At 41.2% G+C, this 23,920-nt stretch overlaps 1 protein-coding gene across 9 annotated transcripts in view; it reads right to left on the bottom strand.

The window, feature by feature from the left end:
* PUM2 (pumilio RNA binding family member 2) overlaps positions 1-23,920 on the bottom strand; it is a 64,883-nt gene that overhangs the window by 38,716 nt on the left and 2,247 nt on the right. For 7 of the 9 annotated variants that reach the window (XM_085218092.1, XM_085218090.1, XM_085218086.1 and 4 more), the window contains exons 2-5: positions 7,832-7,900; positions 2,422-2,527; positions 1,954-2,141; positions 1,141-1,313 (exon numbers count right to left, since the gene is read on the bottom strand). In XM_085218092.1, coding sequence (XP_085074218.1) covers positions 1,141-1,313; positions 1,954-2,141; positions 2,422-2,527; positions 7,832-7,882 — 518 coding nt within the window. In that variant the 5' untranslated portion in view covers positions 7,883-7,900. Of the gene's footprint in view, positions 1-1,140; positions 1,314-1,953; positions 2,142-2,421; positions 2,528-7,831; positions 7,901-8,780; positions 10,724-21,907; positions 22,145-23,920 lie in introns of those variants that run through there. The other 2 variants (XM_085218089.1, XM_085218087.1) reach the window with 2 other exon arrangements.

Here is a 23,920-nt window from a genome sequence, read left to right on the forward strand (position 1 = left end):
TGATCTCTGAGGTCCTTTTCAACCCAGGCCATTCTATGAGTTTATGATTCTATGATTTGCAAACCATTATTTCAAAACTGAAATAGATCCTGAAGAAGCAGGGCAAAAAAAATGATTCTACATTTGCTACTTATAATATAGAAAGTAACTTCATTTCACATATTGCAGAACGCATCTGAAAGGAGGTAATCAGTTTGAGCTCTCTAATATGTGTGGTATTATATTATTCTCAGTAACACATCCTGAAAAATAGGTCTGAAGAATCCTTCCTTAGCCTTAGGTAATTACATTTTTAAGGGGTAGAAAATACTTAAAAATGAGATTCAGACATGCATTTTAATATACTTGCTTAATTATAAACTAATGAAAGCACGACTATTAGGTCACGTTCATCACATTAATACGAATTAATGAGCAGCACTCTAGTTTTCTAATCCTGCTAATTCTTCTCTATGACAGCTATAAATGCACTAGTCACCTAAAAACAAAGATTAGTCCTTTAAAAACATCCAATTTAAAATGCATTTTAGCATTATTAAAAAAGCAGGCTGGCTGTGCTATCATAAATGTATCGTTCAAAAACCTTGAGTTTGTTCCATTTTTTTTTTTCCCTAGGAAAAGAATTAAACGGTAACACCACTCTATACAGTGAATTATGACACTTAGCTCTGTGAACTCTCATCCAAGTACATAATTCCCACAAAAACTTTTGTGGAGAAATAACTGTGTTAGGCTGAGGTGCTCACCAGCAAAATCACAAGGTACGCTATAATTCCGTAGGATTATCTCTCTACAACAACCCGATGCAAAAGTTAGAAAGTATCAAAAGGAAGCAGAGAGAGAAAAGGATTGACTTTGTAATCAAAAGGGTGAAAGCTTTCATCCCCCTTTAATTCACCACATTGTGAAGGTACTCATTTGCTTTGAAGAAATACTTTATTAAAATGAATTTGTCTCATGAGAAGTGACATACACACTAATGACATCCTAAGAAACACGTGGCACAGTGGGAAAGGGAGGACGTGAGGCAGCAAGAATCAATCTGCAGCTGGATAATGTTTGAAGCTGACACACAAACCAGAAGTGTAATAATGCCTAAAGAGACATGTTCGCCTTCTCGAGAAACAGTTAAAAGCTTACTTAAAATCTTTGCAATCGGCATCCATTCCATTTGGCAAACCTCTGCCATTTATTTTAGTAACATCCTCATCATCTCCTTGTTTAAGATCTCTGTTTTTGTCCTCCTCAAATGGAGAAGCCTTGCCTTTCTGATCTCCTTTCTCAGGTCCATCTGTTTCAGCATCTCTAGTGCCCTGAGGAAAAAGAATCTGTTTGATTCTGAATATTGAACAGAACACAATAGGAGCACCACAAGGTGACCTAATTCTACACTACAGCGCACGTAAACAATACAAACAGTTTGTTTTCAATAGAATTGCATCTGGTGGGTAACTTGGTCACCAAGTTTTGACCACATGCAATTAAAAACTGCCAATATGTGAAAAGGAATGCCAGGATTTATAATGGAAGAGCTAACTCAACCTTAACTATAGCGGTGCTGTTGAAGCAATAACACTTTTATTTATACAGTTAAAACATCCAGTACACAAAACCCCGTTACTGAAACACAGAACAGGAAAAATCTAGGAAAAAAAGTACATTTTAAATTAAATGCATTTTAAATTATTTGTGACCTTTTCCCTCCTTTCCCTCCTTTCTTTAAAGGAAAGTACTGTTTTTAAGGCAGCTGTTTAGTCAAGATTCCCAAACTACTTCCCTCTGACCTCCTTAGCCCCCTTCAACCAAGGAAGACAAGCAGATAGCAACTATACACACTTCCTAAAGAGAAGAGGAAAAAAAAACAACTGGACAAATCACATAAAAAATATAACTCTGTAAATCACTAAGACCACAGCACGTAACTACATAAGCTTAACACGCCGTATTACTTACAAAAGCTCCTTTCCTAAACCGGGAATCCAATTTATCAGCTGGAGAGGAACTTAACACATATTCTACCATGCTCACTCCAAGGCCACCACTTTCTGATCGTGGAGACAATACAGCATTTACTTCACTGTTGCCATGAAAACCCTGTCCAGGCTTTCTCTGTACCATAATAGGCTGGGACATAGAATGGTCTGTTAAAACAAACAAAAATATCACAATTGTACTTTTTGAATACAACTTGCAATATTTGTTCATTTCATTACAGATAAGTATGAAACAAGCTGAAAAAGAAATAAATTCAAAATCCCACTTTCCAAAAGTGTTATTAGCATACAACCACCAGGGCTATATACAATTAAAATGAAAGTAAAACCAAATTCATTACACAGATATCTAACACTTAGTATACTGTTTTACTTTAACGCATACCAAGTAATTAAATTTTTCAGTACTTATCTATTTATCACTTACGAGGAGTTCCCCATGCAGTCTCTCTCCACTCATCACCAAGGAATATCCCTTTTTGTCCATCTTTTGCTGAATCATCAGGTTCCCAAAACTTTTTGGCAGGTAAAAGCTGTGTAAGAAGAAAAAATTATCTTTTTTACAAAATGATTACAAATAGGCAAAAATTAACAATACAACTAAGATGATGAGCAATTTGTCTTAGAGATACCAAAGTCAGCTTTACATGAGGAAGCACGCATAGCTGGAATAATTAAAACACCTGAAGTTGTTACTGAAGCTGATGATGCATTAAAAAATTGCTCCAATGACTGCAACAAGGCAGATCCTGAAGTTACAAGGAAGAGATATAGAATACATAGCCAGTTATGATAAAAATCTGAACAAATAATCCTCTCAAAAACTTGGAACTTTGCATTGCCTCCTCATTTTGGCTCAGAAGCTGGGCCTTTAACCAGCACCATTGTGAGAAACAGAAAGAAAGGAGTTATGTTCCAGATTTCAACAAGCAACTGACCTGCACTGTGACAAGTCAGCTCCTTTAGACAACACGAATCTCCTGACTACAAACTGGTGACCATCAAATTTGAAGTTTCAAGTGCCAGTCATTTAATGTAGCTGTATGATTCTATTCATTACTAGGCAAAGTTTCAGGTCAAATCAGTATCAGAATAATTTCTTGTACTGCCTTCAAGACAATGCAAAACTATAGAAGTACCACATAAACAAGAATCTCTCCTGTTATTTAACTGACAAATAAAAATCATTCAACATCACAGCTGCTTAATACGAGCCCTGATGAAGCTACTAACAAGATTAATTTTTTTTTCTAGGTGTTTATTAATGTAGCTTTGAGAGAGTTTGTGAAAACTGCTTAAAGAAGAGGGTAAGACTGCCATTAGCAGGCCACAAACATTAATAAAGCCAAGAGAGGTGAAGGAAGCTCCTCTCAAACAACGTAAGGATTGCTGATTGATGTCTCCTATGTTTACAAGAATGATCACCAGAAAAATGTTTAGCTAAACTAGATACTGAAATCCCTGTGTTCCTTACACAAAGAATTCAGTAACACCAAAGAACTGGTGGGTGGAAGAAGATCAACAGTCAATACTCCACAAAACCACCTATGGAAGAGTTCTATGCTTGCAGTACTGCAGCAATGACCTGCTCTGACACAGGTGCTCTTTTTCTCAGTATTTGGGAGAACCACCAGCAGCTGTCAAACAAACATGCCCTGGGAGCACCAGAATATTGAATTTACCACAAATTTAAGAACTGGGTGAAGTCTGCCATCAGAGGATTTAGAAGAAGATTCATGGAGTCTTAAAACTACAGTTCAACTAAAAAGCAACAGATGATATATTACAGATAAACCGAGAAAATCTATTAATATTTCTCAGCTCTGCGTAGTACCAATTCTGCACTACTTCTACTTTTTCACTTTGTAGTACAGAGGTAGACAAAAAGCATTTTCTGTTATCTGTGGAGCCTTTTATAGGGAAACAGAACCACACTTCATATTAAGCACAGTCCATCAGAAGTTCAGAGGTACTTCCAGCTGAGGTAAGAGAGATGAGAAACACAAAAGTGAAGATCAGAACAAAAATACCTTAGGTATCATAAAATTAGCACATAACTTCCAGTATGCTTACCATGAATTAGAGTTTATATATATTTTTTTGTTGTTTAATTCCACTATCAGACAGATGTTCGGATGAAGCAGTGGAAAGCAATAAGCAGACGTAAGTAGAACAGACTGCAATTCTGATTTCAAAATTCATTTTCAGAGTTCCTATCACAGGAAGAAATTCTTCACTGATAAAAAGACACGATAGTGACCACTGGCAAAAGGTTGTGTACTTCCTTTTCTGTTGTACTGTATGTATGTGTTTTTCTCTGTTCTACACTGAATGCTTTTAGCTTCCAAACATATGCATTCAACTTCTTATTGTCTTATGTTCTCTGGTGGACAGTAAAGCTTCCAAATAAACATAATGCATCACCTATACCTCGGGAGGCCACAGTAAAAGCTGAACAGATTCATGGAGACATTTCTGCTTAAATTTTACACAACTCAGAAGTCCCTCAACTATCTAGAGAAACTGACATTCTTAAAGATTATAATCTGTGCCTTCCCATGGAGGAGTGACCTGGATTTTTAGGCTTTTGTTTGTTTGTTTAAAGAGAGAGAGTGTTGATGGGTTGACATACTATGTCCATTCAAAGGGATTTTTTAGCTACTGGATTGCCATATAGAAGCAGCTGTAGCAGCTGTCAATTATCTCACTGTAGGACTCAAAAAATGTGCTTTTCAAAAACAAGAACTGTGTTCTTCTCCAACAGATAAGAAAAAAACCAACAGTAACTACGTCTTGCTCTCTGATAACATGCCTTGTCCTCAATACTTCCTACATCTAATCTAGTAACCTGCAGTTCAAAAGACACTTTACAAAAATGCATCCATTTCTAAGTCAAAAGAAAGAGTGCCGTATTTCTTACTAAGCTCTTCCAACAGTATGCTCAAGTGTCCTCTTCAGTAGCAGCCCTGCTCCCTTTTATGTCTCTGCTGGATGAACAAAGCTCTTTTCTATGCACAGATAATAACCAATTATGTTAAAGTTCACTCTTAACCAGCTCTAACAAGGAACTACACAGTCTCAATTACGGGATCTTTAACAACTTCTTTTTTTCCCCAAGATCAGAAGTTATTACTATGTAGCTTACTACAAGTTCTCTAAATGAAGTTTTGAGACCAGAAATGGCTACACTGTCCCTAAAACAAAATCAATATGCATTTTGATCCCCACTTCTACCACTTCCTGAAGGGAGGTTGTGATGAGGAGAGGTTTGGTCTCTTCTCCCAGGCAACAAACAGGACCCGAAAAAATGGCCAGAAGTTGTACCAGAGGAGGTTTACACATAAGGAAGGACTTTTTCTCTCAGAGAGTGGTCAGGCACTGGAATGGCTGCCCAGGGAGGTGGTGGAGTCGCCATCCCTGGCAGTGTTCAAGAGGCGTCTGGATGAGGAGCTATGAGATGTGGTTTAATAGCTTGTGGTAGCAATGGTAATGGTAGGATGACTGGACTAGATGATCTTGTAGGTCCTTTCCAACCTTGTGATTCCATGATTCTAAGAACAGATGTTACCAAATAAAATTATTTTACATTGCAAATAATATTTTACATATGGCTGTATGAGGTCAAACAAAGGGTCCTGGAGCCCTGAAAGCCAGCCCTGAAATAGGAAACAGCAGATGCCTGAAGAAGAGAAATAGCAACACGTGCCAGTATGTCTTCAGAATATCACCCTGACCTTGAGAGTCATGATTGTTATTGAAAGCTGGAGCCAGAAGCAGCATCTGCATTTAACCATCTAAGAGCTACAACTGTAGGTGATATTTTCAAAAAGATGCCTGCAGAACAGCAGATCTCCTGCTAACAGAGCTCTGGTCTGCTTCTTTACAGAAGAATTACAAGATGGAAAGAGATCAAGGATCACTTTGTGGAACAACACATCTGGCTCATGTTCTGCAGTCCCAATCCTGCTACTGACTGACAGCAGGCTCAGTTCAGACAGAAACCTTAACAAAAAGATTTCCAGTATGCATCCTGCCCAAAATGCTTGCATCAGGATTCATGTGCTGTCTTCATTTCAGCAATGACGTGGGAAGTAAGACCTAACAGCCTCTTGATGTCAAGAAATGTTGAATCCCACTGGGGGAAAAAACCAGACCAAGAAGGGTAAAAGAATTACATGGACAAGAAATTAATTTCAGTTCAGAAAAAAAAATTAACAGATAAGAAAAATTGAGGAAGAAGTCTATTTCCCAAAAGCTAGAAGCAAATCATTTGAAATGATCCCTTCAATCCTTTTGAAGTGGGCAGATGGAAGCACTTAAGAATGTACAACTACCAATTCTGTTTACACGGGTATTTGTGAGGGTATTTTCTCTAGTATTTTGGAAGGCTATTAATATATCAAAAAAGAAGGTCAACACAGTTCACATTAGGTTCCATGCAGTGCAGCACTGCTGTGAAACACTAAGTAACACAAAAATTACAATGTCAACTCAGCTATCTGAACATGCAACTAAATTGAGATGCTTGAAAGACAAGGAGAAATGGTTTTAAGTTGAAGGAGGGAAGATTTAGGTTGGATGTCAGGGGGAAGTTCTTTACAGAGAGAGTGGTGAGATGTTGGAACAGCTGCCCAGAGAGGCTGTGGATGCCCCGCTCCCTGGAGGTGTTCAAGGCCAGGTTGGATGGGGCCCTGGGCAGCCTGGTCTGGTATTAAATGTGGAGGTTGGTGGCCCTGCCTGTGCAAGGGGGGTTGGAGCTTCATGATCCCTGAGGTCTCTTCCAACCTGGGCCATCCTATGATTCTATGAAAGACATTACTGAAAACTGTAACAGGCTCAGAATTTCAGGATCACAATACAGTGCCAATTCCTGATACAAGATTACTGCAACAGAACTCCTTTTTTATTTAAAAAAAAAAATAAAATTATTTAAATAAAAGTCTTCATAGCTCTGCAGAATTCATTAAATGCTTCATTTAAGTAAAAAAGATCAAACACGACTAGCAACTTGTCAGCCAGCAAGTGTTGAGCAACCAGAACACAACATTTGTTTTCTGCCAGTGAGTTACAGTTTCCCTTGAGCATGCAGTCCTGTAATTATCTTTTAAAAATTAAGAAGAAATATTGTCAGTAGTTCCATTATCAAAAAACTTTATTAACATCCAGCAAAAGAAATAGATCATTGTTTGAAATTTTTGTTTAATGTGAATTTATTCCATTATTATGTCCTGCCAAGGCAAGTAACGGATGTTGATTACTTTTAAAACAGTTCAGGTCTTTCAAAGACAGTTTCCAAAGTCACTATTTATGATGCCCAGATCTTCAGAAGTACACTGACACTGGGAATGAATAAAAAAACTCCTCCCCATCGAGATAATTATACAATAGCCCTTCTACTCCTGGTTAAAACGTTATTTTAAGGAGTAATTACCAATAAAGGCATCATAAATTACCACATTTCTGTTAAGTCGTGCCAATATCTTTCCTGGAGCCAAAACCCTTAGCAGTTCTTAGCATCCTTGGCTTGTTAGGGGTGGCAGCTGCTTCCTCATTTAGACAGTGACAATGAAAACATGCCTTATTTCATAGAATTGCACAAGATTTTAAAGAAATTAGATAGTTGCTTCCCCTAGAGTTATCAGTCATCTGGCAGGACTACAGTAACACCACAGTCACCGAACATCCCATGTTCTCACAAGACACTCAGATCCTCAGCGGCCTGAAAAATCAATTTGCTCTTACAAGCAACTCTTCAGTCAGCTTGGTATCATTTACAACTCTTAAACTGCATCAAAATTTTCACAACTCCAACTGGATTTTCAGTCCTCAGTAATTACCTCTCCCATTCCCCGAGATTCTAGGGCAAGAGCTTGAAACTCATGATTCATCTCATCCACAGATCGAACCTGTAGGAGGAAAAACAAAACAGTGATCTGCTACATAGTCCAATATGTTTTATTTTTGTTATTATAGTTTGTAATACTCCATATTTTTAACAACTGAGAGCACGAAGAAAATTGCTAATGAAGCTAGGTTGAACATGAGTTTGGGGCATGGACACACTTGTTAATTACCAAGTTAGTGAACCATTCTAATACAGTAACGAGCAAGAAATCCCATGAAAAAAATTAAAAATGATCAACTTTGTATATCCAGATAGAGGCCACTCATCACAGAAGCAATGACCAATGTTCTACTGTCAGTAAATAAAAAAACTGAGATGCAAGAACTGAACATACACTTGAGAAAGGAGACAACCGATGCGCAGTGTTACTGAGTACGTGCAGCAGCAAGCCAAGAAAAGCTCACTGGACAAGTCACAAAAGCTACCCATAGCAGAACTGGGCTGCTATCACAACTCAGCTACCGACTGCAACATCACCATTTCTCTCACCGTCTGCCAGGAAACATTTGTTTGAATACAGAAGTTACGTTATAAAAGCAGGGGTTGCTGCAAAAAGCATCCTGCTTTTCCACGGCATGCATAATTAAGATGGGTACGGAGCCAATTCAAAACAGTTTCAATGAGAGTAAATTTAGTTTCACAGCAAATTATGAAAAAAAAATCAGCCTCGTGATCTTTTTTCCAAGATGCTGCTGTTTTAGTCAAACAAGGTTGATTTTATTCATTTAAACACCGCAATCAGATTGTTGTGTATCTTTAATAAAGCTGAACACATTTTTCATGCAAATTAAAAATCAGGTTGAAATCTATGTCAAACACACTCTTACTTCATTAGCTCAGTGGGGCAATCCAATTTTTGTGCAAGAGCACGGGAAAATTACCTGCAGAAGAGTATTTTAGAAAGAAAAACTGGAAATTGAAGCGTTGAAGTACTTCTGAATTTGAGCATTCCAGTTTCTGAAAGGAGAATTACTGTAGGGATGGCTGACAGATTTGAGTACCTCACCACGACCAACTCCCCAGAACAGCGTCAGGCACGTCAGTTCCAACTGCAATTCAGGAGTACAGTTGGGATTTGTCCAAGTTGTCTTTTTTTGTTTTACAGGACCCAATAGCAAATACTTTTCCAACACACAACAAACCTCAAAAACGTGCACACACACTCCCAAATCTCTACAAAAAGACAATCCATCAAGCAGGGAAATGGTAGAGCTAACTCTTCTCCTCCCAACTTTTAAGTCAACTTCAAGAAATTGGAAGTCGTCTTATTTCTTATAAATACATGTCAGTACGCTGAACTTTCATTTTGCTCACTCTCTCCTTTCTTACAAGCATGAAATGTAAGTTAGTGTTATCTACTGCCACCAGCAGCAAAAAACATAATAGTCCTATAGCTGCAGCAAAGAAGGTCTCCATTTCGTTTCCCATCAAACAGAGCAGCCCACAAAATACTCTCCCGGATCACGAATACAGGCTTCACAGACGAGCTTACAGCCTGAAGAAAATACAGGCAGCACTAATAGCTGCAGGAGCCCTGCTTTCCTCAGCCTTACCCTGATCCCTACAACAGAAGCAAACACCTGTGGTGCCAACAACCCAGCACGATGCTGCACTACACAGGCAGCCGTGTCCCCCACCATCACTCTGAAGATCACTCTCTCTCTCCATCTGCCAGCTACCTGCTTTTGGAATCAGCTGCTAGATGTAATCTTCATTTTCAGAAGCTGAAAGCAAATAAGCAATTCCTATTATGGTTCCATTTTCAAGGCCAGGCTGGATGGAGCTTCAAGCAACCTGGTCTAGCAGGAGGTGTCCATGCCTACAGCAGAGGGCTGGAACTACATGATCTTAAAGGTCCCTTCCAACCCAAACCCTTCTATGATTCTGTGCTATTTCCAATAATGCACAAACACACACACTGGGAGGAATATCAGCTCTCACGTGGTGCTGTTATAAGGCTACACTGTGAAAGGGGGAAAAGTTCAGGGATACTCTTCAACAGCTCCTTTTCCCCTGCCACAGAAACTCGATACAAGATACCAGCACACACTAGTCCATTATTCATCACAGTATTAAGCATGAGGTTCTGACAGAGACCAAAAATAGTAGTGCTGTTTTTATGGAATACAGACTTAATACTCCCTTTATCTTCTACTCTCTAAAACATACAACATATTTTACATCTAAACATCTATACTAAAGCTTTTCTTTACTCTGTATCAGGACTCTCAGAGCAGGTATCTCATTTTGCACTGTTCCTCTGCTGCCTCGCACTGCGTCCACCAGACAGCCCTCAGACCTGAAAGCCACAAGCTTCAAGCAGTAAGCCGAGATGATGCTAGAGGTAAAAAGGTCAAGAGAGCCCCCGCTTAAAGTAATTGCCACTTCTGGAATCCAGGCACCTGAATCTGCACGTAAGGAGAGGCACCTGCTCCAACAGCCCTGCTGCCTGTAAGCATCTCTGCATTTTCCAAACTAATGCAAGCAAAGATCACCTCTCCCTTCCCAAGCAAACACCCGAACCACCACGACAAAGGGAGGGCTGCACTGCGCAGCTGCAGGTACAGCACCAGGCCAGGGGCACAGCACACACATCTGCTGACTGACTCACAAAGCTGGCACTGAAAAAACCAGAAGCTGCTGGTTGCTCTGCAAATGCTTCAGCCTCTGCGTTCTCCTCAATAAGTTCAATGCAAAACACCTTTCCAGCAGCTTCCTACAGGCGGTGGTGGCTCTTCTGCAGCGTTTATCATCTCATGTATAATACATCCTTACGGTGGCCTTCACGTTACTAACAAATTAAATTAGTTGAAGAACACAGCAATGGCTGTACTTTGAAACGCAGTGTGCTGCAGTTCTGCCAGTCCTCCAGTTGGGTTCAACTTCTTGGGCAGACACCTGACTACATACACAAAAAGTTCATTTAACATTTCAGAGGGGTAGTGGCTTGAAATTAATACACAAAAAATATTTTACTAGAAATGAAAACTTTAGATAAATCTAACAGAAGTTTATAATGAAGAATAAGGGAAAAGATGCAAGGAGCCTAAACTGCAAATCCAATGGCCTTTATTATCACATATTGCAGTTCAGAGCTGTATATAGTTTTCTAATCCAGAATATTCTGCCAAATTTCCTAGTTTCCTTATTCAGAGACCAGCCAATCATGTGTCCAGATACCAAAAGCTCCGCAGCAGCCGAATACACAACCAATGCAGTCAATAAGGGAACACTGCACAGAAGTTAATTACAAGCTGCATTTTAAGAACACGTGGCGTTTGTTTGCTTAAAGCAGCCTTTGGCTGGATGCATCTTCCCACACCTCTGAGACACCGAAGACCCAGAAGCTCGCTTACTACCCAGCTGCCCAATAAAAGTTCACATTTCTGTGCTATGAATATCTACTTGAAAATCAGTAACATTTCTTGAGCAACACTGACATCAATATTGAACTGCAGGACTAATTAAGTGCTCCAAAATGAGTTACAGGACAGCTGAAAGAAGCAGTCCAAGTAAACAACACATGCTAAAGGCACTTAGGACAACCAATTTTGAAGTTTTAATGTGATCCCACAGTTCAAATCTAAAAAGAACACTATTTTCTCCCAGCACATCCTTAAAAATTTTCACTGCGTTAGCATCCTTAAAAGCAAATTTTTGCAGGCAAATTCATTATTTAATCTATTTTAGGTTTCTGAACTAATATTCTGAGATCTAAGTTTTATTCTACATGATCATTAACATCCTCAGATGCTCTATCAAAAACAAATTTGTCAGCCACCACTGGCTCACAGTGCTTCTCAGAGTGCAATTTCAGAACTGATGAGAGTGGAAAAAAAGAAGGCTACAAAGCAGCAGTTCTGTTCTCATGTAGTAAAGTGGTCAGTGCTGTTCAACATCCTTACCAGTGACCCAGGCAATGGGATCAAGGACACCCTCAGCACTGAGGATCCAAGAGGTCCAGCTGATACAATAGAAGGAAAATACACCATTGAGAGGGACCTGGACAGGTTTGAAAAGCAAGCCTATGTGAACATGAGGTTGACAAGGCCAACTGCAAAGTGTTGCACAAGAATTGGAGCAATCCCAAGTATATGTATAGACTGGGAGAAAAACTCACTGAGAGAAGTCCTGCAGAGAACTTGTGTTTTCTGGACTACTAAAATCTTGATGCAAGCCAGCAGTGTGTGCCTGCATCCCATAATGCCAACAGTACCCTGGGCTGCACCAACAGACGAGGTAGCAGCAGGGAGAGGGATGGGGTTGTCCCACCGACCCTCTGCTCTGCCTTTGTGAAGCTCCATCAGAAGTAGTGTGTCCATGCCTGGAACCCCCAGTACAGCAAGGATGCAGAGCTGTTGGAGTGGGTCCAGCAGAGCCACAAGGATGAACATACGGCTGGAGCATCTCTCTTATGAAGAAAAGTTGAGAGAGCTGGGCTTGTTCAGTTTGGACAAGGTTCTGGAGAGACCTTGTACCTGATGGGAGCTTACCAACAGGAGGAAGAGCAATTCTTCACATGGTCTAATAGTGGTAAGACAAAGAGCAATGTCCACAAAAGAGGAGAGGTTGAGATGAAATATGAGGAGGAATCTTTTTTGCAGAGGTTGGTGAGATGGTGGCACAGCTGCCCAGAGCTGTGGGTGCCCCACCCCTGGAGGTGCTCAAGGCCAGGCTGGGAGGGCCTTGGGCAGCCTGAGCTGGTGAGGGGCAACCAGCCCACAGGAGGGGTTGGAACTTAAAGGTCCCTTCCAACCCAAGCCATTCTGTGGTACTGCAAAGAAGAAATATTCAACAAAAGCACTTTCCAATCTGCTAAAGGCAAGTCACAAAAGAATATGGTGATCATAACATATGTCACGTGTATACGCAGTTATTCACTTGCATGGTATCCTTCTAGTCTATAATCTGGAACCATGCATGTTGGAAAAAGGAACTTCTTAGACTCGTACAAGCAGGAAACAAAATTATATGTATGTACTCAAGGCCTGCTCCAAAAGAAACACCTCCTGTTTTATTATGTGGGCCCATGACAGCAGAGGCAGATGATGCTGGTATGGCAGCAGAGATTTAACCTCCCCCCCAATATCCCATTATATTTGTTGCCCTGTGACAGATGGCAGCAGAGGGGCATCTGACAGAATGGGGACTGAAGCAAAGGCGTGTCACTGAATTCCTCCAAGGCTCTTTTTCAGGGCTGGTGAAAATGTCCAGCTAAGGGTGGTGACCGTATTGAGAAACAGTGTTTCACAGCTGAGAATGTGCTCTATCAAATCATGTTACTGTGCTCTTTGTAGCCATTGTTGTTTTCAAGGAAATAAATAGGAGGCATTATTTTCAGAGCACCCCACACATCTATGCCAGATGTAATCTCAGAAGGCACTGCCAAACCGATCTGTTTCCCTGTCCTCTACCAACAGAGCACACAAACCCAGTCTAACAGGACACTACCTCCCAGCAAGAGAGGCAGATGAAAATGTACCATCCTTGCACCACCCACTTCAGTCCCATCTGGTGGTTGCAGAGGCCAGCACCATCCAGAAACCTTGGGTTCTCTTCCTGGCTGCAAAGTGAAACACGCTTCATGAAACACAAAACAGCACTCACTACTCACAAACCCTTCTGCCACTGAGAAACTGCTCTCTTCCTTGCACAGACTCTTATATTCATCTTTCCATCCAGTAAGTATTGCTCAGAGAGTGGCACAACTGCCTGGTACAAGCTTTCCTAAACTACTTTCAGATGTCCTAAAGCCCAGAACTTTAATGCTCACAGCCAAAAACAGGCAGAACTACCAGCCTAACCAATTAATAACATGGCACGATTTATAACTATTTATTTACTGCTTGCTCCATTTGAAGTGATATATCCCAATGTATGCAAGCACATATAATAAACGACCAAATCTGAACTGCACCTGCACCTCTGGCTAACCCTGCTTATTATTTAATTGGTGTTGATTGCTTAATACATGCATGTTACAAGTTTCAGTTTTCTCATTTTGAATATCAGCACTTTTCTTGGCAGCATCACCTCTCCGTAACCCAGCAAGTGCTACAAGTGATGCAACAGCAACTGCAGGGAAATCAGGAGATGTTTCCAATCATCAGTATTTAATTCTAAAAAGCTCTGCTAATGAAAATTAACACTATGCAGCTCCCTTTCTCAGGAAGTGTGATATTACATTGTTGTACTTCATTATTTTATAGTTTGCTTTTCTTTTGAAGAGGTTAAAAAGTGAACTATATGCTACGGAAAACCTACAATTTACCTTTTCTGAAAATGAAAATGAGACAGAAAAAGTAATCTATGTAAGAACTAAAGACAATTTACACAATATAGCATTATATTCCATTAATTGTTACTATTTCCTCCTAACAAGGAGACCTTTATTAAATATGTTAACAGTTGATAATCACAGAATGGCCGGGGTTGGAAGGGACCTCAAGGATCACGAAGCTCCAACCCCCTGCCACATGCAGGGCCACCAACCTCCACATTTCATACCAGACCAGGCTGCCCAGGGCCCCATCCAACCTGGCCTTGAACACCTCCAGGGACGGGGCATCCACAGCCTCTCTGGGCAGCTGTTCCAGCACCTCACCACTCTCATGGTAAAGAACTTCCCCCTGACAACCAACGCCTGCATTTCACGGGCATCAAGCTCTCAGTACTTTGCTGTGTGGCTGTGCTGGATGCAGATGGTAGGCTGGATGCTAAAAGCCCATCAGGTGGCTTGGTTCCAGAAGTAGCTCAGACCTCTCCTCCCATCAGGACACTGCTGAGTACGGACGTGCTCCACTGCTCTTTGAAGTACTGTAAAAGCAAGAGGCTTCAGGAGTCTGGAAAGCAATTTGGAGCTTGAGTGCACGGTGGGGTTTCATGGTGGGAAGGAAGGGCAGGAGGGACACTTCCATCCTACGCTGGGAGAAACATTCTGCCACCGAGTTGACGGTTGGACTCGAAGAGATTTCCAACCTGAATGATTCCATGATTCTTTTTTTAAGCTAAGTTTAGAGGCTCCTTCTCAAGCCCATTTCTCACCGATTGAGAAAATTTCACATTTTTGTGTTGATTTGGAGAGTTATGAGTGGAGAGTTATTAAAAACATGCAAATCATACACCGAGTATTAAACTGCCTAATCCTACAGCCATCCACACCACATGGGAATGTCTTGACTTTAACAGTGAGGTTTGTAAAGGTTTATAGCTTCTTCACCACACCTGAGGAAGGCAGTGCTGTTTCATAGGTCTCCCCTTGGGAAGAAGACCAGGAGAGGGGCTGGTGAGTTACATGCACTTCAGTGAGAGCAGCTGGGGAAGCTCTGAAAGGCTGTCTGTCCTTATCGTTCTAGTACAACTTCTATTTAAGAAGAACAAAAAGAAATAGATGAGAACATTCAAGATTTTTAAAGTAACTTAATCTTCCTGTGAAATTTGATGGCAAAACGTGGTTCAAGATACCAAAACAGCAGTACTTTCTGACTGCATGGTTTTGACAAGTTGCGAATAAATAGGCCTCAGTTGGCAGAGATTTTGTCCTTGGATGTACAAACATCCACAGTAGAGCCCGGAGCCCTCAGACATCTCCCTTACCTAGGCATTCTTTCTAGCTGGTCACCTGTTCTATTGATCTTGTGTCTGTGTGCTTTGAGGCTGGAGGACCTGGCTGTGACTTTGGTTCCCTTGCAGCCACCTCTGCCTTTTTGGGGCTGCTGAGCACTGAGCAAGTTGTGTATCCAGAGCACGTCTCAGTTTCTCCATTGGGCAATCAAAGGTAATGTTTTGAGCTCCTGTTTCTTAAAAAGGAGGTGAGACTGTAATGTTAGCCAACAGGCTCTCTTTCTGCCCATGTTCCCTTAGTAGTGTGGTTTAGTGGGCAATACTGGTGGTAGGTGGATGGTTGGACTAGGTGATCTTACAGGCCTTTTCCAACCCTAATGATTCTAGGATTCTATTATTCTAAATCTTCCCTCCTTCAACTTAAAACCATTTCCCCTTGTCCTGCCATTATCTACTCTTGTGAAGAGTTGACTCCCCTCCTGTTTGTAGGCTCCCTTTAGGTACTGGAAGGCTGCAGTGAGGTCTATGTAATGAATCACAACAAATAAAACAAACAAGATGTAACACTTAGAATAAAGTAAAGCTTTCCATAAATTAACCTTCTGCATTGCAATCAAGACATCCATTTGCTGATGTGTTAACACAGCTAACAGAAAAATGAAAATAACTTAGATACAAGGGAATGAGGAACAGGAAAAATACTGAAGAATAATAACCAAAAGGGAAAAGAAAAGAAAAGAAAAAAAAATCAGACCACGCAAAGTTTGATCATTTCTCCATCAAGTCAACGCCAATGGAATCCAACCTTCTGTATGGGATTTACACAGCAAGGGGACACAGGGGTGGTGTACTCCTACAGGTGAGTGATCTCACAGCCCTTATCCCAACCATGAAACTTTTCTCATCACATTTTCTCCCCCTGTTCATTTCAGGAGGAGGATCAAGAGAGCAGAGTGATTGAGAAGAGTTCCAGCGGTGTGAAACCCCCGCATGTTCTCCAGGAGGGTGCTGAAGCTAGAGATGAAGAAAGGGATCTGCCCAGTTCTCAGGCGGTGACTTGAATCACACAAGAGCACAAAGAGAAGGTTAAGCAGAGAACACAAAACCATGTTTGTTCCAATGCGTTTTAAGAGTTATTATAGGCAAGAACACGTTTTCTACTTTATCTGTCTACAGCAGAGAAATGCACAGTTAAAGAAATTGCTGTTATCAATCTCCTCAGCTGTTTTCTAAGGATGTTCTTTTTGGATAACACACCCACTGAAACGAGCAATGGATTTCTAAAGTCACAGGGTATTTACAGGATACCTTGCATTAGGAGGGACCCCCAGTGAGCACTGAGCCCAACTCCTGGCTCCACACAGGACCACCCAAAATTCAAACCCTGTGTCTGAGTGCACTGTCCCAACGCTTGTTGAAGGCTAGTTGCTCTGCCCTCAGGAGCTTTCCAGCACCCAAACACTCCCTGCTTTACCTAACATCCAACCAGAGGCTCTCCTGATGCAGCTCTATGCCATTCCCTTGGCTCCCTGCCCTTGTAGTTAAGGTGACTATTCCATACACTACATGCTCAAAATACAAGTCAGATATCTGCAAATTCAGCGCTCTCGTTTTCCTCTCTCTAGCTAAGGAAATACACGACGAGTTCTGACTGCCTTTCTGTTTGATTTTGTGTCATAAAATACACCATTTTAGCTATTTTCAATGAGCTGGGAACAACAGATACCTCTTTCCTACTGGGAAAGTTTCAAGGCTGTTGCCAGAACTGTGGCAGTCACAAGCCACTAATCTGGTAAGGTCTCCAGTACAAGACACAGGACGTTTGGTCTCTTCTTTTTTTAGTACACAAGAAGTCAACACCTTCAAACTCGCTCCCAAGAACCTCAGATTTGCTGCAAACCACACAGCAATAACACAGTGAAAAGTTCTGCAAGTAACTCATTAAAGCAGCTTTAACAAGAGTAGACGTTTTCCAATCAAATGCCCTCACCAGAGCTAAGCAAAAGGAAAAATGCTTCCAGTCTAACGCTTCTCTCCCTAATTAGTACGGTTTGGAGAGTTTTACTAGTTGGCAAATTTGAGCAGCCACTTAAAACATGTGTTTGACATTCATTTACTTGGCCTCTAATTACGTGGATCCAAACGTTACTGTAGTATGTATCTACTGAATATAAACACTGAAAAAGGCAGAGAGACAGCACTTGTAATGAAGTTATCACAGAATCTGTTAACTGCAGAAACAGAAATCAATGATCTCCAGAGCAGCTTCGTAGACTGATAGACACTTTATGGGGAGAAGGCAGCATCGATGAGCTAACACCCAGCTTGGGCTTCAAACATGATGGTATTTAAGTGCTTTGCAGCTGTTTAGCACTCGAAAAACTCCTCAATATCTGTTCATGAAAACCTTTTGAAAAAGTTTAGATGCATATTGAAAAATTTCCACTTTATTTTTAAATAAAAGTCACAAAGTTAGGAAATGCAAAAATACGGTCTGCAAGATCACTTAGATTTCTAGGGATGGCTTTAAGTGGATTCTATAAACGGACCAACAAATGATTCAGGAAATGTGACTCCCACTCTAAGGTCAGGAAATGGATTATGTTGTTCCCAACTGGAACGATGAGACGATGTTCATTGTTCCAAGGGATGTCTGCACGACCGTAAAGTCTCATATGGGAAAATTACTTCCCAATTTCCATTGCACAAAAGTATCTTATTTGAACAACAAAAACAATTATATTGTTTAAAATCAAGGCAAAGTTTTTGCTAGCAATTGTCCGTTTTTTATACCAGAGGCAACAATGCTAAACATCTGCATATTTCATTAATTTAATAACACCCATGCACTTATTTTGTGGCTGCATGAATTCTAACAGATTCCCACGCGAGTCACACTGAATACTTGCACAAACTGATCTATTGATTTCCTCCTCTGTACCACACCAATGCTAAAAAGCTCCTGAACTCAGTGAACTTCTAAACCCTCTGCATCCCTCCCCCCAAAGGACGGTGTGTCAGCAGCTACTCACAGAACTGCTCTCTAAGTCCATACATTGCACCAGAAATGAGTTGCGGCCACCAAAGCCTAAATAGTTAAGTGAAAATAGTTTGTGGTCTGTTGAGCACAGCACTGCTCTCCTCAAGAAGTGTCAAACAGGCTGCGACAGTCCCAGCATGTCTCAGAGACAAAGAGCTTCCAGCAGACCAAGCTGCAGGATTTTTAGGGTTCTCACTATCAGTTCTCACCTTCTTTCTCCCCTTTACTGGGGGGATATATAGCCTTGTATTCAAATTCATAACTCTATGTAACTAAATTTAGGAACTGTTTATAAACCCTTGCTATGAGGAGTGGTAGTTGATCATAGAATCATAGAATGGCCTGGGTTGAAAAGGACCACAACGATCATCTGGTTTCAGCCCCCTGCTATGTGCAGGGTTGCCAACCACCAGACCAGGCTGCCCAGAGCCACATCCAGCCTGGCTTTGAATGCCTCCAGGGATGGGGCATCCACAGCCTCCTTGGGCAACACAGGGCAGAGAAGGAAGAAGACAGAACAAACACAGGACGGTGTCTCCCTGACGTTCCTCTTCACTTCAGCATGTGGCAAGAACATTTGCAAATATTCTGACATCCAAGGAAGTATACCCTGAACTTCAGAAAACCTACACTGCCGTCGTAAATCCAAATACTACTGACTGCTAATCACTAAACCTATGCATGCTGGGCAATCCTTCACACTGAAGCAAGGTGAACTGATATGAACAGATCACGAGCTGTCTGCAGCCCCATAGGGATGTTAATGAAAGGACGATGCCACAGCAGCTAGTGGTCTTCCCAGATGCAGTGCAATCAAAGAGCCTGCAGTGCTTTTGGGGTCTTGAGGGAGAGAAAAATAAGTCAAAAGCCTTAACGAGTCAGTGTGAAGTCCAAATCAGCATTCATTAAACCTCAGTACTGCCATGGAATTCCCACATAACCCACTCCATCCTTCCCTATGGTCGCTGTGAGCAGCCTCCAACACACCCATTGATGCTCATTTCTCCATTATCTCTTACCAAGGATTCTGACAAAAATTCTTCAGCGTCAACAAAAGCAAACATTAAATACCCTATACCAGACAATGTTGCTCTGCCTTATGCTTACCAAGATGCTCAGCTCATCTGCAGACATTTCAGACAGCTTTCAAAAGACCCAAATAACATTTCCCTAGTCTTCACAGCAATGACTGTCTTGGAACTAATCAAGTATATTTATTAACTTATTATTCTGACTCACTTCGAAAGGATTTTTCAACATCCACCAACTAATGGGAAGATTAATCAAAATCCACCAGTAAATTGCAACCAAGCTGACATTCCTCTCAAAAACAAACAGCACACAACCATACAGACTCACTTCCACGTACCCCTCAGTCAGTCAGAACTCACCCATCATCTGTTACAGAAGGGAAAACACAGCTCTTCCATTTCCCTTAGCCTCCTCCTGAAGTCCTCAGGCTTATGCCAGTTTCTTGCCACAAAACCAGCAGGGTTTCACACAAGCTAATCCCAAAAATCAAGAAGTTGTCATTTGGTGGAAATAAGGATGGCGTCAGCTATTTTTACATGAAAAATCCCTGCTGTATTTGCAAACTTACACTTTTTATTTTACTTTCTATATAGATTAAGCTCCTAATGGAATTCAAAGTAATGGTTCACTCTTCCTATTTATATCCGAAATGCATTTTTAAGTCGTTTTGGTAGTCTCACATTATACGAGTTCATTGCAACGTGCTAAAAAATAACACCAAATCCACAGACTGAAGATACACTTAAGATTATTTATTCTGAACAACATTTCAGCATCTTCATTTTTTACTTTTTAAAGAACTTTTGCTCATCTTTTTGTCCTTTACCTAGAGAGTGGCGAGATGCTGGAAAAGCTGCCCAGAGAGGCTGTGGATGCCCCCATCCCTGGAGGTGTTCAAGGCCAGGTTGGATGGGGCCCTGGGCAGCCTGGTCTGGTATTAAATGGGGAGGTTGGTGGGGGAATTGGAGCTTCATGATCCTTGAGGTCCCTTCCAGCCCGAGCCATTCTATGATTCTATGATTTACTATAATTATTTCTATTAATGTTCTTTGCCATCTGTCTAAATGGATAAAAAAATGGCATGCATTCATCTAAAGAGGTGCTGTCTATGCAATAATTAGTGAGCACAACAGTGAGTGGTTCAGCTCCTAACACAACCTGCATAAATCACGGTGTGACAAAATATTCAGTCAGTGCTTCTGACACTGCTGAAACACTACAAAAAGATAAAGACTGGTTTCCCTGCACTCCCTACCCAAGATACTAGAAAACACACATTCCATTCATGGTACTATCTGCTGGAGAAATGCAGCCATGTTTTGAGGGACCCAGGCAGTAATTAAACAAGGGCTCTGCTTACAATGCACCTCTGCCTCCCTCTGGGGATGGGAAGCAGGTGGAAGAGAGGAGTGTGAAAATCTGTGCAGTTGCCTGTATGTGAGGGAAGGGATGGCAAGAGAAAAACACACCAACATTTCTGCACATTGAAGTGGATGAGTAGAACACTGCAGCAATTTGTACTTACAGAACTGCACTAGTTTTAATGTATTAATGTAATAGAAACGATACAGGAGAAAGCTGGACATGGGCAAGAATGGAAGGAAAAACTGGAATAGTAAAAACAGAAGTCAAAAGTAGTTCAGGAGTGAGGAAAAAAAAAACAGGGAAAAACAAAACAGACAACAGAGATCCCTGCATTTAAGAAGAGCCAGTTTTGTTTATTTATGCTCGCTCCTGTATTTACTGCATTCTTGCAACACCCCCAAGCTCCCAACAGCATCACAGGAGTCACAGGGAATAAAGCCATTCCCAGCTGAGATTCAAGAGAAATGAGGAAGTTGTACCAATGGAACACTTGGAGATAAAAGCTTAACACTGGATTTTCTCCCCTAGATCTACAACAAAATCTCTATTCTATTTTACCTTAATCATTCTTTGTTTTTTTTTAGGCTGCAAGTGTAACAAGCAAAACTGGGTGCAAAACCCATAGCATTTCTCATAAACCTGGTAATAAGTGAATCCCTGCTCAAAGCAGAACTACTGCTTTGCATGAACTCAAACCCAACTGTACGACAGACTTCTGATGGAAACCAGGCACTCACAGCACTATGAAATGCTTATATATGCTACAGGTCCAAACGGAGCACTGGGAGGTTACTGCACGCAGTTTGATTTCTAACTGCTTCAAGCAAAAGGAACGTTTTTTGACTATGGATTACTGCAGGCTTTGAAAAAGTAGCTCAGCTCACACGTATCCTTAAAGCTATGGAGTCAACACAAAGCGTAAGTGGTTCCATGAAAAACAAACACGCCAACTACCCAACCAGCTACAAGAACACCGTGTCCCATTGGGTCTGTGGAAGCAACACCCACCTGTAGTGTGATCCTGAGCGGTGGGGATGGTGTCAGCACTGCTCCCACCTGCACCAGGCCCTGCTTTTTTTTTTTTTCTCTTTACGTTGCTACTCAGCACAATCTGTGAAGCCACTGTCGTACCCTCTGATCTTCTACATCTGTAGACTATGAAATGAAACAGCCCAGAAAACACATTATCTGAAATGCATCTCATTCTTGCATGTCAGCTTGAGTTTTTCTTACAAACTTGGGGCACTACAAAAGATCCTAGCGAAGGAACGGACATAAAACTTCTGCAGGCCGCACTGATGCATTTTTGGGTTTTCATGAAACAAAGATTTCAGGCTCAGATTAAAATGAACTTTGCCAAGTTATTTTCAAAGCATTTAACTCTTGGCTCGAAACAAGTAGAGATGACAACCAGAAAAATCTCTCTGCGATATTCAGAACTTCTGCAGGTAAAAACTATTTCTCCCTGGATACTCAGTGATCTCCACATGTGTCCACTGTAACCAATGAGCTACCAATCTTTTAGTATGTCTTGAGGAACTAGATAACTGCAAACATAAAACCCCAAATCTCCTCTGCAGTTTAAATTATGTACTTTCTGTGCTAACAAGCTGCAGGACTTCCATTTTCAAGGCCAAGAAATGTCTCACTTTTTGTGCTAAGCAGGAGTGTCACGTCCAAACAATAAGGACAGACTTAGGTGGAAAGCTGCTGAATCAGAACAAGGACACCTAGATGAGAAGATGCAGACAAAAGAAAGTACAGCCCTCTAATCCCTCCACACCTACTTTTCCACTGCTGAATGGCCAACCATTAAGGGAATATATGTGCGTGTGCAAGTGCAGACACATGCTAGGAGGCTGCATGTTAATAAAGTGGAATAAAAGCGTCTCTGTAACATCAGAACTACTTTCACTGCTCGGTTCATATGCACTTTATTGACAAAGCAAAGCTCCTGAAATCACTTCTGTGACTTCTTTACACCACACAAGCTCATCCAGCATCCACAGAACTACCTTAAGTAATGCGTATCATAGAGGACATGCACAGCAAGATACTTGAAAAAAAATTCCTCAAAATAACATGGATGAAAACTAAGAGTGAAGTCCAAGAAGGCAGCCTGATATTGCCTTCATTTCCATCGGGACTTACATGCAGGGAGCTCTGCAGCAGGAAGACAACTGCGATCTACCACCTGTAACTACAGCTCTGCCAGTGCAAGAGGAAACCTACCTTAAAACTATACGGTAACTTCAAAGAAAAAGTACAAATTGGATTACTTGCAGCAATGCAGACAAATAGACACCAGAAAAACAGCACAGCCTGTACAGGACAGATCCATGCACTGACACTCCGAAGTTTGGGACTTAAATGCAGAACTTGATGCAGAAATCTGAAGTTTGGGTTACTACAGAGATACTTGTTCTCATTTTGGAGATTGTCACTGTAACACCTTCAGACACATTTCCTCAGTAAGTGTACAGCTGCTCCTAAACCAGCACATTCAGGAAAAGAACCCCTTCACCACTAATGAAATTAAATCTTTACAGATACATCCAGAGGTAACACCTGGCCCTCATCTGTAAGGCAAACATTTCCCAAAGCAACTCAGAAAGCACTTGCCTGTTAATCTGAAAGGCACAGCATGTATTCTGAATGGGATTTAAACTAAACCTGGCTATCATGCTTCGGTATCCAAGCCATTACTGAAAAGAAACTGAATGCAACTTGTTTGAAATTACATCGCAGACGGTAGAACTGAATACATTTTCATCTTCTGATGCCATTTAAAACTCCTTCCTACCAAAGGAAGGTGAAGCGCCTTTGACTTCATGGTTAGAAGCAACACAAATGAGTGCACAGCTGTACTTGTTCTTATGGGAGGAGAAAAGGAACCTTACATGAAAAGACTTCTTGTTCAGGGTGACAGTCTTGACACCGGCTGTATGACAGTACTGCAACTGTGTGCAATAATCACAACTGCTACGTTATGGGTGGGGAAATCCACATCAGGCTAAGTAT

Source organism: Meleagris gallopavo, chromosome 2 (genome assembly GCF_905368555.1).
Source record: "Meleagris gallopavo chromosome 2, MGAL_WU_HG_1.1, whole genome shotgun sequence".
Lineage (NCBI taxonomy): Eukaryota > Metazoa > Chordata > Aves > Galliformes > Phasianidae > Meleagris > Meleagris gallopavo.